The 18,644-nt window shown below is 45.7% G+C and overlaps 1 protein-coding gene across 9 annotated transcripts in view; it reads right to left on the bottom strand.

Moving 5' to 3' along the window:
- ADCK1 (aarF domain containing kinase 1) overlaps nt 1–17,999 on the bottom strand; it is a 79,845-nt gene extending 61,846 nt beyond the window's left edge. For 3 of the 9 annotated variants that reach the window (XM_064658832.1, XM_064658834.1, XM_064658835.1), the window contains exons 1-3: nt 17,894–17,998; nt 14,883–15,020; nt 10,417–10,500 (exon numbers count right to left, since the gene is read on the bottom strand). In XM_064658832.1, the coding sequence (XP_064514902.1) occupies nt 10,417–10,500; nt 14,883–15,008 (210 nt within the window). In that variant the 5' untranslated portion in view covers nt 15,009–15,020; nt 17,894–17,998. Of the gene's footprint in view, nt 1–4,831; nt 5,075–10,416; nt 10,501–14,543; nt 14,693–14,882; nt 15,021–16,106; nt 16,225–17,893 lie in introns of those variants that run through there. The other 6 variants (XM_064658828.1, XM_064658830.1, XM_064658829.1 and 3 more) reach the window with 5 other exon arrangements.
- Between the last annotated feature and the right edge of the window lie 645 nt (nt 18,000–18,644).

Here is an 18,644-nt window from a genome sequence, read left to right as displayed (position 1 = left end):
AGGGACAAGCACTTGGCTGGAGATGGTAAGACGGAACTCAGTCCTAACTACAGAGATCCTTTGATGAGTGACTACTGCCTTTGATGAGTGACTTGAGTGAGACATCAAGGCAAAGCTGGCAACATGAACAGGCCTCATCCAGGAGCTTCTTTAAATCTACATTATGCCTATTCTGAAGCCTAAAATTGGCTCCTTCTTAACTGTTTGCTTATCAACACCTGGCATTCACTAGCATCCCATAGTAGCCAGTTGGCTATGAGATACGTACCTCATATAGAGATATAGTGCCTCTTTGAAAGCACAGTTACCAAGTCTACATGGATTGCTGTCCCGATTACACATACCTTGGGTGAGCTTCTAAACACAGTAATGAGAAATACAAAGTCTTCCTCCTCTCAGCATTGACAGAATGCTTCAGTCATGGGGAGGCAAGGTGCCTCAATCCCCTCTACTGTAGGAAGGCAGCCACCTTTGGGCCACACCACAACAGTTCCCAGAAAGCACCCCACAAGAATAACTTGGAGTAGGTAGTCTGCAACTTCCAGGGGGACACGAGCAGGTGGAACATCACTGGCCACTTGGAACTCAACCGGCACATCACATTTGACCTCCCTGATAGAGAGAACCCTTAGTGGCAATAAAGCAGTCGAGATAATGATTTTGTGTCTTGTTCTAAAATCCATAAAATCCACAAGTCCAGCATTCCTCACTTCCAAGCCTTCATGACACTGCTCAACCATGATGCAGAGAGAAGACACTGGTCCGATACTAACCATGAAAACCTCCCCTCCATACGGCAATGCCCAGACTCAAGCTCATTTTGGGACATAATATTGGGAAACCAAAAGCTCAATAAAAGCATGCTTGGAAATCCATTCTATACTCTAGTCCTACTTTTGCAAATCTCCCATCTCCAAAAAAATATGTTGGCTTACAGAGAAGCATGTGTTTCTAGCAGTTGTATGGGAGCTGCTAGATTTTACTGTTCATTTGCCTAAAAGAAGAAAAAGAAATCTCCTCTGTTGGCCTATTAATCTGTCATAACGAGATTCTTCATAATTAGTTTGTCCCGAACAGTTGCTTTGTAACAGTAGTGAGAGAATATTTCAGGAATGGCAATTACCTCTGGTGTCAAATTGATGGGGAAAACAAATGTTCAACCATCAACAAAATGCAGTGCCTTTTCCACTCCCACCCGATGGTGGGTGACAGCACTGCACATCAGAATTACAGTGCGGTTAATTACTAGGCATGTTGCAACTGAGAATTCATTTCCCCTCTTGAGATGAAATTTGTTGAGCAATGCAGGTGGAAGGAGGGGCATCTGCCATTGGGATGGGGGTCATGTGAGGAAATGGTCTTATTGATACGATGCTGCTTCTTTAATTTACTACACATATGTCCAACAATTTTAAGCAGTGAGCACTATTTAAAGGAACTTTCCTTTATTGCCTACACATATATCCCACCATTTCAAAGATTTTGCAACAGGACAGAGCTTGACTTCTTTCTTGTTGCTTTATTTAAATTTAGTATCCTTCAAATAAAATTCATGTCTGTATTAGTCTTTCCATACTATCCAAACTAATATGAAATACAATGGGTTTCTTGGCTGTTTGTAAATGGAAGAGTTCCTTGGGTTGTGAGCTCATTGGATTTCAGCATGTTATGGGACCTGACATCTGACTGTTTCTGGTGTGAGATTTCCAGGAATGAAGCTAAGGCATTCACTGGAGCTCACCTCCTCAGACGAGTACCAAGCTCTGCCAGATCTAGGAATCCTATTCCAGAAAGGGAATAGGAAGGGGAAACCTGCTGTCTTGGCTGTCATTGACACAAGTGTGCAAAACCACAGCCTGAGAGCTGTCCTGCCTGGGTTTGGCACCTGGGTCTTAGTTCTCTCAGAAAATTAAGATCCTGGCAAATCTTTCCCACATAAATCACTAAGGAATGCAAGGCCAGGTGGGGTAAACCTGTATCCAGTCTGCCAGCAGCATGGCGGGGGGTCAGGGAAGTGGTAGCCAGGGCTGAGGCACCAGTGGGGAGAGGTAAGGGCAGAGCTGGAGGAAGCAGGAAGCTGATTCAGGCCTGGTAGAGGATGGCAGCGCAAGTGAACAGAGGTCAGCTGTGCAGGGCAAGTGTGGGAAACTGTGTGAGTTCAGATGGGGATACACCAGGAGAGATGCACACGTGAAGCTGCTTCTGCATCTATTTTGCTCAGTCCTCAACCACATTACCAAGCACTCGCTACCCTAAAATCAAAACACAGGTTTAAAAGAATTAAACATCATCCTCACTCCTGATACAGATTCAATCCCTAGCCTGCAGCCTTTGGGGAGAGTGGAAGTCAAGGAAAGTTGCAGTGGATCTAACCTTGCCAGTCAGGGAGACAAGCAGTACCAGCTTCTGGGAGCCCCTTACATGCATGAAGTTGCAGCCACCTCATCTTCAAGCACACAGCCCCAGACAAGCACCTGCTCAGGGTGAGGAAAGCGAGGTTCTGGGTAATGGCCTTACTGTTTCCTCACTCCCCATCACTCAAGAGCCATCATTTCAATTGAATAACATTCCCCTGTCAAGGATCACCACTCTGTATATTGGCAGGGAATAACTCCCAATTCAGATTGCCACAGCAAAACCTCAGCTTGCTGCAAGAAATAGAAGCAGGAAAGTTGTCCTGGAGAGGAAGAGGAGAGACAGAACAGGTGATACCAGAGCACTGCAGAGATTAAACAGCTCCTGCTGGGCTCTGGAAATGCCCAGCTGTGTTGCCTGACTGTGAATGCAAAGGAAAGGGCCCAAGGGAGGAAAGCATATCTTCCCTACTTCTCTTCACACAACAGTCCTATGATAAATAAAGCCTGCTGCCCTTCAGCAATTCTGTAATAAACAACTTGTGTTCAGAGGAACCCTACAATAACAAACAGGCTGCACAGTAACAGAGTTCACAGGCTACTCAAAATGAGTACATTTTCAAACAGAGACTGCAGGGGCCGTAAAGACATTTTAGGAGATGGGGGTTTTTTTGAAAAGCAATTCTGCTAGTGACCTTTTCAGTGAATTTACCTCTAAATTCAGCAAAACTAGCAAGATAGTAAATGCACCCAGGCTTGGCAGGAGGCACTTCATAAAACACTGGGTAGGTACATATATGTGCAGGCTCACATGCACATATATTCATTGTTAAAGTGGAGCTAGGAACAGAGTGGAGGCTGTATAAAGACCACCCTTGTCACTATGTTTATCTGCTCACTGTGGGCCCCTCCCACGTCACATCGACTCAGTACATGGACAAAAACAAGTTGTTACTGGTGTCAGGCCTGCCAAGATGATGCTGCTGCAGAGGAAGGAGCAGCAAGCTGCTCTGAATGGTGCACCATCAGCACAATGTGCAGCCACCAAAACGGAGCTCTCAAGCCAAAAAAGATACAAGTAAGCAAAACACCAAGAAAAATAAAGACACCTCAAGCCAGCTGTATGGGACCAAAAATAGGCTTAACTAGTCTAGCAGTGAATGTGATTACTATCTTGGATTGACTCTTCTAAAGCCATCTTTGAACCTTTGAGTCTGTCTCAGAGGTGGCTACTTTATCAGAAGTATTCCTACCCAAACACAGTGGCACATGTCTACAGGCACAGATGTGTCTGTCCAGATGCACAGAAACGGAGATTTCTAGGCAGGACACCTGAACACCCTAGTAAATAAAGCAAGGGCTAGCTTTAAAACCTAGTACTGAACATTACTTTTTGGTTGTTCCTAGACTAAATCAGCAACTGCTCCAGCTCAAGAGGAACCTAGTCCCCAGGGCTTCCTCAGCCTGCCTGGTTCTGAGGCACCAGATGGAAGAATACAGCAGAGTTCCATTCAGAGACACCTTTCCCTCAAGTATGCAAACAGGGTAGCCCCCGCATACGTAAAAGAGTTTGCCTGGAACTCACTAAGACACTTCCCACATTGCCAAGTCCAGAGGAGTGTTTGCAAGACACCACCCATCACAGCAACTCCCTCACCACTGACTTAACTGACTAAATGAAGACACTAGCTTGACAGGTAAGATAATTGTGAGCTACCCTCCAGCACATCCTTTTATCAGATATACTTTGGGGAGAATGTGATAAGGTCACTGGTTTAGCAGAGTAAATCTACAGCATTCAGTCCTGCTCTGAAGTTCCAATCTGGCCTGATACATGAAATACCTTTTGCACACCACACTACTCTCTTCACTCCTGGTTTTATATCTCTGTGCTCCTAATTTCGGGTCCTTCAAGATGGTGTTTCATTGCAAGCTGACTACAACAACCTTAGGAAAGGGAACAGAATCCACAATATGGATCTTATTAAGGACTCAAAGGGCAAATAAAACAACACTTGAGAAGTCCAGTTTGACATTGCAAGTACTGATATGTCTCTATCCCCAAAAGACATTTTCAGGTATCTATTTTTCCTAGTCTCAGGTAAGATTATTTCTATTCTCAAGCCAGGTGTCTTCCTGTTCTTAAAATAGGTTAAAGTATTGACTACCTGTCAGCTCTGCTGATTTTACAGGTGGCCCCCAACAACCATATAAACTGGCCAGTAGTTCAAGGCTACACAGTCCTTAATAAGAAAATATCCCAAATTAGGGCCTCATCCAAAGTCAGTGGGATCAGCCTTAAGTCACAGTGGCATCCCTAAGCAATTTCTGCTTTTTGTTTCCTTTCCTCTTTACACAGACCTTCAAGCCTCTGAGAAGTCCTATGTTTGCATCCATTGGCACCGCTCACATCTAGGGTGGAAATCTAGGCAAATCAAACATGAGCTCTTCAGAGAAGATACCAACTCTTGCCATACCTCTTCACTTTGTACTGCTGAGTATTCGTTTTTGTTTATTTCACATTGGGACTCAAGGCGACGTCCAAACATTAAATAAAACATGATTATTTCTCCACTTCCCATTTGTCCTTTTATAATGTTTCTTATGATGCAAATTCCTTGCAGCAGTGCATTCTTCAAGGGCTTCCTAATGGTTTCCTCACTGCACCGGGTGGGATACTCTTCAGATACTCCTCTGGCTACTGTGTACTTCTTCGGTAGCTGTAAGGAAGCAAAGTGATGAGGTCCTCGGGGATTCAAATAAAAAGGGATAGCCCCACCTGGAGGAGAGATGGCTAAAAGCTCCCAAGGCACACAGTGTCACTCCTGCTGGGGAGCTGAGGGAGACAGCTCAGCCATGCGGTGTGCCTGTCAACTCACACTCATGCTCCTGGAGCAAAGCACTTCAGGGACAAGAGTGCACAGCCAGGAAAAAAGGTACAATAAATGAGGCACTGCCTCTTTTCCCTCACTTCTCTCCTTCTTCCTCCTCCAAAAATGTCACAGTAGATGGCCCATTTCTCTGAATAAATCACTGCAGATGACTGAAGAACATCTTGTTTCATAGCACACATCCCAGAAAAAAAAAGGACCTTCCTAATGCTACAAAATTAAAACCTAGTGATGCTGTGGCCAGAGCGTTCAGCTGACACCACTCTAGAAAGCACAAGGAGGAAAAGGAAGTGTCGTATAATTATAAGACTTATTTTACAGCTTGTTATGTGTTTTCAGTGCAAAGCTTTTGTGCTTTATGTGTTGGCAGGAAGTTTGCTAGACAGCAGTGCTCAAAATGTAGAGTAATCAAGCCACCAGCTGGCCCTGCTAGTAGCTTTTTTAGACGGCATTAGTGTTGACCATGCCTTTTAGATGAAGAGACATCCTGGGGAGCACATAATAGGGCAACCAAACATGATCAGCTCAGGGACTGTGGATGGGCTCTGAAGCTCTTCACCTCTCTATTACTGGTTCCATTTAGTTTGGTGACAGAAAGTCACTGCCACCTAATGGTTATTCCATGTCTCATAGGGAAGTCTATTTGCTTCTCACCTCGGTTCACCACCGGCTGAAACAAGCAATGAGAGCCACCACTGCACACACTGGCTGTGGTGTAGAATAGCCCACAGTCCCCATTCAAAGCTGCCTTTTTGAAGGAATGCCATGGAGAGTTCCTGGCGACTTCTCTCTGCAGATGCAGTCCACCTCCATCAGGAAGAAACTATTTTAGGACATCACTTACTATTTAAGGCACACAGTGTTACTGAATCATGAGGGAAGTCCAAAGACACAGGCTATTTCCTTGGTTTGAACTATTCAGAAACTGTAGATTATTTCTGAAAAACACACACATGTATACCCACTTCTGTTCTTTCCAGGATCCATCACTTGGGCAACTTCACTGTGAGACAAAACTCATTCTCAAAACACCCACTCCACTGTGAGAAGAAAACATAACAAATGCCAGGAATAGCCTCCAAGGAACAAGAAATTGTATCTGTATAATGATGGCACAAGGTTATGCTTTACAAATATTTGCCCAGGTACTGACAGCCTGATAACCTTAAGTTTGAATGAGGAGAACATCCTCATTCTGCTCTCGAAAGGAGGATATTTAATTAACTTCCCCAAATGGCTTTTCCCTGACAAAGCAATTCTGTAGCCAACAGTTAATTCAAGAATGGATTCCCACTGTCTCATGAGACACTTTGATCACAGATCCTTTTTCTCCTTGCTATCTTCTCTCCATTAAAAAATCCCCACCTGTATCCACACTCAAAGCAGTAACCTTTTGTCTTACAGAAGAAAATGACACAAAAATGCCCTGCTCAAGATTTTCAACTGTGGCCACTTGTGCCAAAATCTGCAAGACAACTGACTCATTGCAATCCTGTTACTACATTGACAACAACTCAGAATCCCTTAAGCAAACTGCACGTTGTGACACACCTCCTGACTGATAGCAGAATCAACAGAAATTGATGCCAGCAATGTAGGAGGCGTCAGCCAAGACATCCAGATGCTACGATGAGAGGCATCCTGGAAGTGTCACAAGGTAGCCTGACTTGAGACTGGGTAGAGAAACACTCAGAAAAGCCAACACTCAAGGACGCAGAAGAACATCTGAGAAATGTAGCCTTCTACAAAACAAAATCATTTACTGAGAAAGCAATAGTTAAGGAAATGGCATGGAGCAGGCTGCCCTCCTTTCTCCTCTGACTCAGTGCAAGCAGGGGCAGAAATTAAAAGAAATGCCCAAGCTTACATGTGGCAAAGATGTCCAGAATCATTTAATGAAACAGACATGAACTGAAGAAAGTTCATATCTCTCCTAATGTTCCTGACACTAGACCTACAGACATAAGATGTCTTGGGGCCAACCACAGCTACCACTGCCACATCAGTACACTGGCATTATCATCACATGCAGGAAAAGGGCACATACCCCAGGAAGGATCTTTAACTTAGGAGAAAGATCAAGTTTCCTATGTGGTCCAGCCACCAGTGGTGAGATGAAGCAACCACTGGGAAGGACATAAAGCCTGAGCACTTAAGCACATTCATTCCTGCAACACACAGGAATGGAAAAGAGAAGACATTTTTTTCTCTTGGCTGTTGCTGAGGAAAGGCTGTGAGTGCCATCAGCTAACTGGATTCTTTTATCTCCTGGTTGACAGGAGAACCAACCTCAGGACACATGGTGAATTCCCATCAACTGCTCCCTGCCTTATGGTAAACAGTAAAACACCCCCAATCTGCTGGCCATAAAAAAGTGCTGAGAACTGAGGGGCTGAGACTATTAGCATCGAATGTGGTCCATGAGGGACAGAAAGATATAGTAAGACTGAAGATAATTCCTTGGAGCTAATCAGGAACCTGGCTAAAAGTCCATGGGGAACCCATTTTCTTCTTAATCTGTTTTGCATTTAATTGCTTCCTAATGACTATGTCCCTGTTTGGCCCCAATAGGTTGAGAGACTGGTGCTGCCACTGAAGCTTCCCGTCTCTCATCTGAGGCCATGGGTAATTTACAGACTCCAATTTAATGGCTTGCTGGGAATCCATGGAGAGCAAGTTAAGCATTATTTGCACTGGAGTAGCACGCAGCAGTATCTACTGAGTACCAGGAGGAGATCCACAGAAAAAAAGAGTTTTGCCACTCCCAGCTGCAAACTCCCATCTCAGACACATATGGAGCTGCATCGCCTCACCGGAGACAGAGGCACAGCAGCCGCATTCAGACCTTTTGGCACTATGTGCAGTCCCTGGCCACCCTATCACACACACACACACACACACACACCCCCTGCCTCACAGAATCTCTCTTCTAGCACAGCACCAAAACTGATTCTGGAAATCAGCAGCCAATTCATACATATGCTTAAAAGAAAATTCCAAACTCTCAGTTTATGAAGAGGACGTTAAACTGGCCCCACTGGAAAGACAGAAAGCAAAGAGAGTATGATGAATGGTTGACAGCAACAGAGAACTATCCAGGGCAGAAGTTAGTAGGAGCAACATCTGGATAAGTATCCTTAATACACAACACTTACTTGGGAGGGGAATTCACATCTTCTTGGTCCCATCCAGTTAGTAATCTTTAGTACCAATTGCAATGGGGCAACTTCTTAAAAGTGATTCTGAGCTAGTATAAGACCACAAACTCCCACAGAGAGTTAAAAGAGCTGCAAGATGGTAAAGATGTGGTTGCCATTCACTTAGAACTGCACTGAGATAAAGGGTTTGGTGTGCAATTGTCCAGGCCCAAAAAAATCTCCCATGACAAACTGATGCTTCACTAGTACAAGCTCTACAGGGATGTTGCTGAGGAATCCAGAAGTGCTGTCACTGCCAGCTCAGTGGTGGCACTCCATAACACCTGCCAACAGCAGGACAGGCCTCCACTGGCCAACAAGTTTTACTAACTTGTGCTATGTCTGTGCCTACTTCCTCTTATCTCCCAGGTCATGCCCCTTCATGCAGCCAGAGGCTAGTGCTGGCCATGCCACATAGTCCTGTGCCATGCTGGCATGCTGTGCTTGCCACTGGCTCTGCCACACACAGGGGCTGACTCAGCTAGTGTTGGCTGCCAACAGGGAGGGTGCAGCTCTGTGCAGGGCCAGGAAACAGGGCCCTTTCTGGCTGCCTGGGGCACGGATTGACGAACCATCAAAACCTGCATGACAGACGTTAATGAAGCTATGGGGAGACACAGCAAAAGGTCAGGAGTTTGCAATGGCTGCTGCAAACTCTGCCAAATGATAAGCTGTCCACAGCACTGATAACTCCATAACTTGGATATCACTTAAGAAAGCTACAAGCAGCCCTTCTGCAAACCAGATTTCAAAGGAACAGAGGCAGAGACATGGGCAGAGGAACAGTGAAGCTCCAGACTCCCACACATCTATCTCCATTTTATTCCAGGGCATCAGTGCCTCTCAGCTGGAATGGGGAGCTACAGCAGAACAGCTTAGCATCTTCAGGCAGGAGAGGATGAGAACAAGCTCAAGGAAGCCATTCTGCAAACTATTCCATATACACTAAGACCATACAGATGATGTGGATTTTCTGCCAGAGGAATACTAAACCATACTGGAGACCAATGTCACTGATTTCTACTTTACCCAACACTGTTTCCAGCTTTACAGTCCCTCCAGTCTGAGAATCCCTGGAGAGCACCACTCCATGCATTATGACCACATCAGTGGCCTAAATCCTACACACATTAAGAAGAAAAATGAGGTTAAATACCTTAATTTAAACATACTATGCAGACTGGCCTAATTTGGCACAAGCCATATTTCCCACTCCAAGGAGGCCTGAAGCTGGAATAGCAGAGAAACCCTGGCTACAGACACCACATGCACTCAGCTAAAACTAGGTGTCATTCACAGCTCAAGGTACTAGAGGGCTGTAAGCTGGAATAAAGGTGCAGCACAAGACTTGAGAAGAGCAACAAGGGTGCTTATCTTCCTTCTCACTAGAAATGTTTTTTCTAATGTTAATTACATTAGAATGTTATTTGCTAATGTTAATTACTGATATCAAAACACAACAATGTGTTTTTCACTGAGATGTACACTTCTTCACACAATTCTCATTTCCTTAGAGATCTGCAAGTCTGATTGATCCCTATTATTTCCCTTTCAACACACTCCTCCTACTTAAATCCCTCAGCTTTCATGTTATGGCCACTACCAAGCAATAAGCAGGATAAGAAAGCACTGCCAGGCCACTCTCAGCACTGACCTCCACATAACCAGTCTGGGCAGCACCGAACCAGTGGCAGAGTCCAAACGCATCTTACCCCACACACCAAGTACTTGAATCTCTACTGGACATAAGTGAGCACTGGTTGCATGGGGCTACTTTTGCTAAGGGGCCTTCAGCATTGGCAATGCAGGTCCTGCAAGAAGCTTATCTAATATGGAGCTGTTATCTAATGTTGCTGTTAACAATTTGGTAGAAAGCATATTGAATTATTAAGCTGACAGCTTTACAGCAATGGCTTTGGCAACACACCTGTGCCTTGCAGTTTCCAAGGAACACAGTTCAGTGCTATTACCTACCTGTGATTTGAGGAATTCATACTCCTCTGTTCCATATGGGACACTTCGAAGAGAGGTGAGGTAGTCATAGGTGATAACTGCCGTCTGCAAATGAAACCAGAAATGTTGAGCAAGCTCTGCAGCTATCAAAACAATAAGACATCTGTTAAGGAGAATGTATGTATCTTAGGCTTCAAAGTTTAGGCTCCACAGTGAAGCCTATGGTAACAGACTCATTATTAAATTAAATGAAAATATTTCAATTTCAATGAATGTTTATAAAAAATGGTGCAGGAGCCTCACTCATATGTAGCTATTAAAAATAAGCAACCCTTGGCACTCCTATACTATCTTCTATTCAAGGAGCAAAAAGCATTTTCCTAATCTCTGCACAGCATCTTGCACAGCAGACTCCATTCTCAGTCAGCCATCCGGGGCTTCCACAATAAGGTCTGTTGCTAGTAACAGAGGCCATGCAGATCCTGTTTGTGCCCCATCAGTTATCCCACGCTGCATCTTCACACCTCCAACCAGCCTAACCACCTCACTCTGGGTAGATGGCTCAGCAGGGAACAGAATGACTGAAGACAAGCTCACAGTTCAGCACAAGCACCAGTACTTTTGGGGTTATTCAACTGCACAGAGGACCACAGGGCCAAAGGGTCAGATATCCAATTACAAAACCACCATATGAGTATCCAGCTAAAGCTTGTTAGCTAGACACAGACAATGAAATTAGATTCCTAAGCACCTCAATGATTTCTGAAAACAGATCTAGGGTATTCCACAATTCCTATGACTAAGGTTCCTCTCTCCATAGTCAAAACACCTGTGAATGGAAGTGAAGCATACAGGTCGTGTTTGGAGGGAGAGAAAGGAATGTACACCTGAAGGAGCCTGTCCACTAACCTGCCATTTGAACATCAAGATCCTTGCCATGAAGAACCATTTGCGTAACTTCCATCAAAAGCCATTTTTCCTAAAATCTCCTGGTTGAAAGGGTAGCATCCCATTCTGGAACAGTATACTAGCCCCACCTTTCATCAAAAACATGCCCAAGAAGGGCATAAAGTACAGCTGATGTATCATGAAAACCAGGGAGGCAAGGGAATCAAACTTGCTTTGAGACAAAGCCAGTGGAACTGATAACAGGGAAACACTCAAAAGCTCAGAAAAGCATCCAAGAGGGGACTAAGCTGGGAACCAGTTACAAACACACTCCTTTCTTGCGCAGGTTAGGTTTCTCATGTTTCCTGTTTTCCAAATTGTAAACTGAGCACAGCAATTTTTTTTCCTGGTTTTTCAGGCTGTCTTGCCCCTGGTGAACTCAGGAGCTGTACAGCTACATAGAGACAATTCAGAAGAAAAATTTTTCAAAGTATCTTCACAACCTCAAAGAAAACTTTGAAGTGGAGGGAGGTTCAAATCAGCCTTGCATGAAGACTTGAGTTGGTTCTTATTTTATCTCTGGTCCACGAGGGTAATTATCACCTCCAACTTGAAAAGAATCAGCTAACAGATTGGCCTGTATTACAGAGGAAGAGGGAATTAATTAAACGGTTGCTAATTACATCATAATCTTAAACACTAAATTAATATTATGATGATCCTGATGATAGGCAACTCTGACATTGCCAAATCCCTGCCAGTGCCTAAGATGTATTCCAGTTACTGCACAGAATGTTCCTTCCACATAACCAAAACAACTGGGATGCTCTCAAAGGAATATGGCAAATGCACAACAGCTCTGCCAGGTTTCTAATTTCACCAGAATACAGAAACTCTCTGCAGCATGATGCTGCCCACACCATGAACTTCACTCTCAGCCACGATGAGTGCTGTCATTAACATTGCAGTGTGAGACTGAGGCTTGGAGATACAAAAAGATCTACAAAGTCAACCAGTCCCTCTCTTTACAAATGCCAGATTAATTATATTGTATCCTGTCCAGTGTCAAATGTCCCAAAGACTTGGGCTTCGCTTTGTATCAATGAATTCTACACCACATGCTTCCACTGCTTCTAAACCTATCCTCAGATCTTACCAAGTCATGGTTCCCTCTGAATAGCTGTCTATCCATACATAACCAAGAGCCAGTTCTGTAAACTGAGGCTTAAAAAGAAATTTTCTGCTATGAGCTTCATCAAGTTTCATATGGAGTCTGCAAAGAACTACTGAACCAGCATACTTAAAATACAAGCCAACTGAAATCTTTCTAATCAAACTCAGATGAAATCTCTCTGGAGTCTCATAGTTACAGGTCAAGTTTCTTAATCCTCATGTGTTCTCATGGCTTCTCTTTTGTTTTGTTTTCTTTGCCATTCCATAGCTGGTTTTAAACTTTTGTGTCTGTTGCTACTGAACTTATTAGCTCTTAAGAATCACAGTCTCTTCATTACAATCTGCTTTTGCCTGGCTATGGTCCAATGACTAAATAAAGCATCCAAGTAAGAGGCCTGCACAGGTCTAGACTGAAGGACAGATACTTTAGGTCCATGTAGATGCCCCCAATATCCAATACCCAAAATCACTTGTTTGCTACCGAGTCTTATCTTTAATTTAAAAAAACAGTATGCCCTAAGCTGAGCTTCTTAGTAGTAAACATGTCTGCTTTACTGGCTTCCCCTGGTCCATGGTTTAGGAAGGACAGCGGGTCAGGCTGCCTGTGCTCAGACAACAGCTGACCTCTGACTGTCCAACAAGGAGCAGGCCCCAAGTTGGGAAGGCAGAGGTCACTGGAACAGCAGGACTAAAGAATCTTTCAGAAACAACCCAACCATACGCAGTCGTATACACCAGAGGAAACACAGAATTCAAAGAGAGACAGAACGTTCTTGTTTGAAAAGTACCCAGACACACAGATTTAAACTCATGCTGCCATCACCTGCAGAAGCCTGAGCACTAGTAACTTGTTTTTTTGGGGTCACTGCTCACAGCTATGGGTGCAGAACCCTCTAATGCACTCAAGAGCAGGGCCAGTGAAGCGCTTTACAGCCAATGACTTGTGGCTTCCCTGAAGGCAGAGAACGCGAAAGTCAAGCATGTCTGTAGATTTGCCAGCATCTAAAGCAAAGAAAATCTCCTTTCCCCTACTTTTTATTCACCAGGAAAGTAATCTCTCACCATCACTCAAAACACAGACCAACTGCATAGCTTCATCACTGCATACTTCTCACTTATTTTTGTCTTAAACAAAAGATTGCCACAAAACGGTGGCTTCAGAAAGACTGAGAAACACTCGTCAAGCAGGCAGAACTCAAGGGCAGACTGGAGAGCTGAAAAGCCTGAACAGCAGATTCTCCTCCAGCCACAATAAACTGTATTCCCTCTCCATGCCTCAATTTTCTGCATTTTAAAAGGGAAAGAGCTGCTCCCTGTTACCTGGCAGTGCTGCCTTATGGTTAGGGACAGAGCACAAGGCTTAGCACATATTAGGTAAGAAGGAAAGATTACAGTTTGTATTTCTGCCTTCACCCTTTCAAAATAAACATTCATTTTTCACAATAGTTCATGATGCTGCATGCACATGGCACCTGAGCCAACCCACAGAGCTTGTTTCTTATTGCATCTGCCCTCAGGAGCTGAATCCCTGTAAAACTCATTAATGAAGTGCTCAGAAGTCATAGAAAATGCAGACAGACAGCTGCTTACCACTGGGGGTCTGTAAATGATGGAGACTGTGGCCTGAAGTGACAGATGTATAATGCAACTGAGGTACAGGGAGACTGATACCCCCTCTAGAGTCTCTGCTCTCCATGTTCCTGGCTGCTCATAGATTCATCAGTGAATATCCCCAAGGAGAAGGCAGAAGCCTATTTGGCTGGCAGTCTCCGTTCCCAGGTTTTCTGAGAAATATCAGTAATGCTAGGCAGATTTATTTTAATAGCATTTATTTTACAAATCTGGAAACCACTCCAACCTCAGAAGTATGTCATCTCCCACCCTCACTTTACTCAAAACATCAGTCCTTCTCCCTCTAAATCTCTCATACTAAGGGTCATAGGGCAATGGCTACCATTGTTTATCAATACAACCACCAGGATCCTGAAAACAAAATGTTGCAATTTAAAACGCGGCATATGCAGAGAAGATGGTTTGAACTAAGTCACTGTTAAAGGCCGCAGGAGATGGGTGACTGGGTGACTGACCTTGAAAGGTTGCTGATGAAGACGTGGGCCCAAAGTGAGCCCTTGCTCTGAAGGTCCCAACCTATCCAGGGAAGCAGAGACAGCTCTCTGCAGTCTAGTAGCTCCATTTGTTTCTTTCCAAAATGTGGAAACAACAGCTCTATTCCTTACGTGCTTTCATGTCTCTTCTCCCCACCGTGTCAAGAACTTGAAGAGCTAGCTCCCTATGGACCTTCTGACTTCCAGAGCCAGCTGCCAACTAGAAATGCAGAGCGAATGCAAGAAATCGCAAATTCTTGTGAACTTCAATTCCCTTACCCATCTAGGAATCTTCCTGCACATTACTATGGTAAAACTTACTGTGGCAATGGCTCGGCCCACACGAACAATTCCAAAATCATTAGGATCCAGGAATTTGTTTCCATACATATAGATGCCAGAAGCAGCTGCTGTCAATGAGGCAAGTTTCAAAGCCCTTCGCGCCATGACTGCTGAACCCTGCCGAGACACAAAACAGCAACTGTAACATCTAATAAGAACTTAGTGATCTGATGCCTACAGCCCCAAAGGACCTGACAATCCAAGTTTTAATTGCTCCTTTCCTAATGACGCACTGCTAGCACTGCCCCCAGCCAAGAGCTCAAACAATCACCCAGCAACTGAACGTAAGCCATTCGTTGCTATTCCAAACTCAACAGTGTCTACAGGACACAAATCCAGAAGTAACTCCCTGCTAGACCTGCATCCACAACAAAACATTTTTTCAGGGTCCCAAAAGCTTTTCAAGGAGAAACAACAGGTGGACAGAGAGAAGGCAGCATGAGATCACCAAAAGTCAATTCTGATCCTAGCAATAGGCCCCTTCTTCAATGCAAAAGTTTTGAAAATACCACAGCATAAGCAGATTGCAAGGGGATAACAGAAGACATAAAAAGGCAGGGTTTAAAAAGAGCTCTTGCAACATGAAGAGCACCCAAAACTTGTTAGAAACTCTGCCAGGCTAGTTCTAAAAGCTCCTCACTGCTGACAAGGGGTATAGGAATAGGCCAGGAGGTTGTGTGTGACTCTAGCAGTCAGAGAGTGGGGCATGAGGGACTTGATCAGAGCAATCCAGCGAGACTTTTCTCATAATCACTGTCCCATTCAAGTGCCAGTTCCTGCACAACAGACATCTGCAGGAATTAACAGCCTATTCCTGGCTCTGTCACAGGCCCAGCACAGGCCTGAAGTGAGACACTTCTCAATCACTTTCTCTCCTGGGAGACAAGGGTGGGGAATGAACACATTTCCTACATTAAGCACTTTGAATCACTGCATTCATTGTTTGCAGTACATAAAGCAGTGTAAACATGTAACTCGTTACATGTTATATATATATACATATATATTACAATTATTTATGTCACCTTAAAGGATTCAGACATGAAAAAAAAAAACAAATTTGGTACGTTTTTCTTTTCCCATGGGTGGTATTGGACAGAAAATATTGTTGACCATTCTTTCTGCTTGTACCACAAATCAAAAGGCACGGTCATCTACACTGCAAGCTCTCAAGAGCACCCTTGACAGAGTGCGGGCTCTTACCCTATCAAGATGGAGTCCTCTAATCCTCCCACTCCTAGACTTGATTGAGAAACTTTCCTACTTCTCATTGCAAAGCTTTAACAGGGTCCGTCTGGCTTCTGCTTTTTCTCTTGGAAGCCTTGTAACCAAAAAACACGTGGTGACACAGGTCAAGTCTTTCAAAAACAGTTCACAAGAACACAATCAGCGAAATAAGATAATATAACACAAGAGACCTCTGTACACAAACCTTAGCCAAACTTTATTATTTCCTTTTCTTTCTTTACAAGGCCTAGGTAACTGTGAGGCAGAAAAGCTGAGACATATTCTGTCAGTGCCTGTCAGAGCTGCCTGCAGCACCCCAGCTCTTTCCCCTGTCAGAATGGGTAGCTGACTGACCAGGACTCCTTTGAATCTATGATCAAACTGAAGAGAAAATAATCCTGGACCCTTCACTGCAGCCAAATGAACACACACTTCCCAAAAGAAAGCTGCCCTCCTCCCCCTGCCTCACTGGAATTCTAGAAAGTTTGGGGCTTTTTCCTGGAGGACCAATCTCGTTTGTACAGACATCTCTCGTATCCTCCATCACCTTCAAAAATAACTTTTTGCAATGTGTTTTAATTAAACCATTTCTGCTCATTGTACGTTTCTGTAAAATTTAATTTCTTGAAAAGTGAAAGGTGCAATGACATTTTATTAACACACAAAATACGCCTTTTTCATTATTTTTTCCTTCGCTTTCTCAATTACTAAAAGAACATTTTATTGAAAGCAAGATGCAAGTCCATCTGTTCTTACATCTTATTTCTACCTGAAGGTATAATTTGCAGTTTGTGACATCACATCTATTGCCATACCCACCAGCTGTATGTCACAAACAGAAGATAGGAACTTTAGGTAGCAAATAAACAGGCAGAGCAACTGAATCCTTCAGCAAGAAAGTTCCTGCTTTCATGCTTAATGCATTGTACTAATAAAAAGGGAATAATTAAACCCCCTCCAATATAAGGTACAGAAATGAAATTGTCAGAAATAAATTGTATTTCACAGTTTTGCATACGGTGTCGAGGAGCCTTTTCCAGGTAAATGAGCCATTACGACACCCCTAGGGGTATCTCAAGGACCCTGTCAGCTGTGAAACACGCCTCGGGATGTCACTGCCTCCCGTTATTAAGCCCTGCGTTGATGGATCACCTCCAGCTTTTCTTTCACCTCTAAGAGGTGGCACGTTTGACTTTCACACAACTTCGCACACGTGAGGCTCCCTTGCCTTCCAGCCGGGATTCTATTCCCGCCAGGGGCAGCCGGCACGGTGCCGGTTCCCTATGGGAACCCGAAGGTGACCCCGCCGCCAGCTGCCCCTGTCCGTGCCCTGTCCCGAGGCCGGGGGAGCGGCGGAGAGCGCCGACAGCCCCGAGGGCAGCGGGGTCCCGCACCCACCGCCGCCCAAAGCCCCGCACAGGCCGCGTCCGCCGCCGCGCCCGGGGTGTGCCCGTGAAGGACACGACCGCCGGCTGCTCTCGGTTCTCCTTCAGGCGCCCCGGGCCGGGCCGGGCCTCCCGGAGCAGCGCCCGCGCCCCGCGCCGCTCCCGCTCGCACGAACAGCCCCAGCCCTGCCGAGCCCCGCGGCAGCCGGGACTCTGCCCGCGGGGCCGCGCCCGCGGAGGCAATCGCTGCTGGGCCTGGAGCCCCCGGCCCCGCGGAGGAGCCGAACCGGGCCGAGGCGGCAGCGCGGGCTGTGCGGGCGGGCAGGGCCCGGACGCCCCCGCTCCGGCCGCTCCGCCGGCGCTCCGAGCGGCACTTACCGCCTCGCCGGCACTTCAACTCGCGCGCCCCGCGCCGCTCCCCCTCCGCCCCGCACACGGTACGGTCTGGCCCGCGCGGCACGCCGGGAAATGTAGTGTCCGGCCGCGGCCGCTCGGAGAGATGGGGGCGCGGCGAGACTGCGAGGGGAGGCCCCTGGGCGAGCCCACGGCGGAGCGGCGGGGGGAGCGCCGGGAGCGCCGGGCCCCGGGAGCGCCGGGCCCCGGGCAGCGTTCACGCCTCCGCCCCGCCGCGAGGGAGCGCGCTGCTCACAGCCCTGCTCGCAGCGTTGTGACCTGCTCCGGTTCGGGAACAGCAGGGTATCGCAATCCCCGTCCGTCAGTGGGGCTCCCGGCCTGGCACAGCTGCCCAGAAAGCCCATCTTCTGCGCTCTTAAAAACCCTCAGACTTAGGATATTTCAGTTATTTTTCCGTGTTTCCTCACCGAAAGCTCTGCAACAGGGAGAAGGTTTGTATGTATGTATGCATATATACATACCTAAATCAGAAATCGTGACAGAAGGTAAAACCACTAAACTCGGAGCACTTCTTTTGCACATCTATGAGGGGTGCTGGAGAGGCACTGATGTTTTTATTGACTAGAAACTAGAACTGGTCTTTGAGGAAGGGTGTGGGTTTGACCAGGGCACTATGAATATTTTATTTTTTGAGTCTGAGTATTGCACCGCATCAAGGCTGGGTGTGAGTACAGTCAGCTATGCAGGCATTATAGCACGTGGGCTGGCAACACAG

Source organism: Pseudopipra pipra, chromosome 6 (assembly GCF_036250125.1).
Source record: "Pseudopipra pipra isolate bDixPip1 chromosome 6, bDixPip1.hap1, whole genome shotgun sequence".
In the NCBI taxonomy this organism is placed as follows: domain Eukaryota; kingdom Metazoa; phylum Chordata; class Aves; order Passeriformes; family Pipridae; genus Pseudopipra; species Pseudopipra pipra.
Note: the sequence above shows the minus strand (reverse complement) of the source record. Positions and strands in the feature narration are given on the sequence as shown.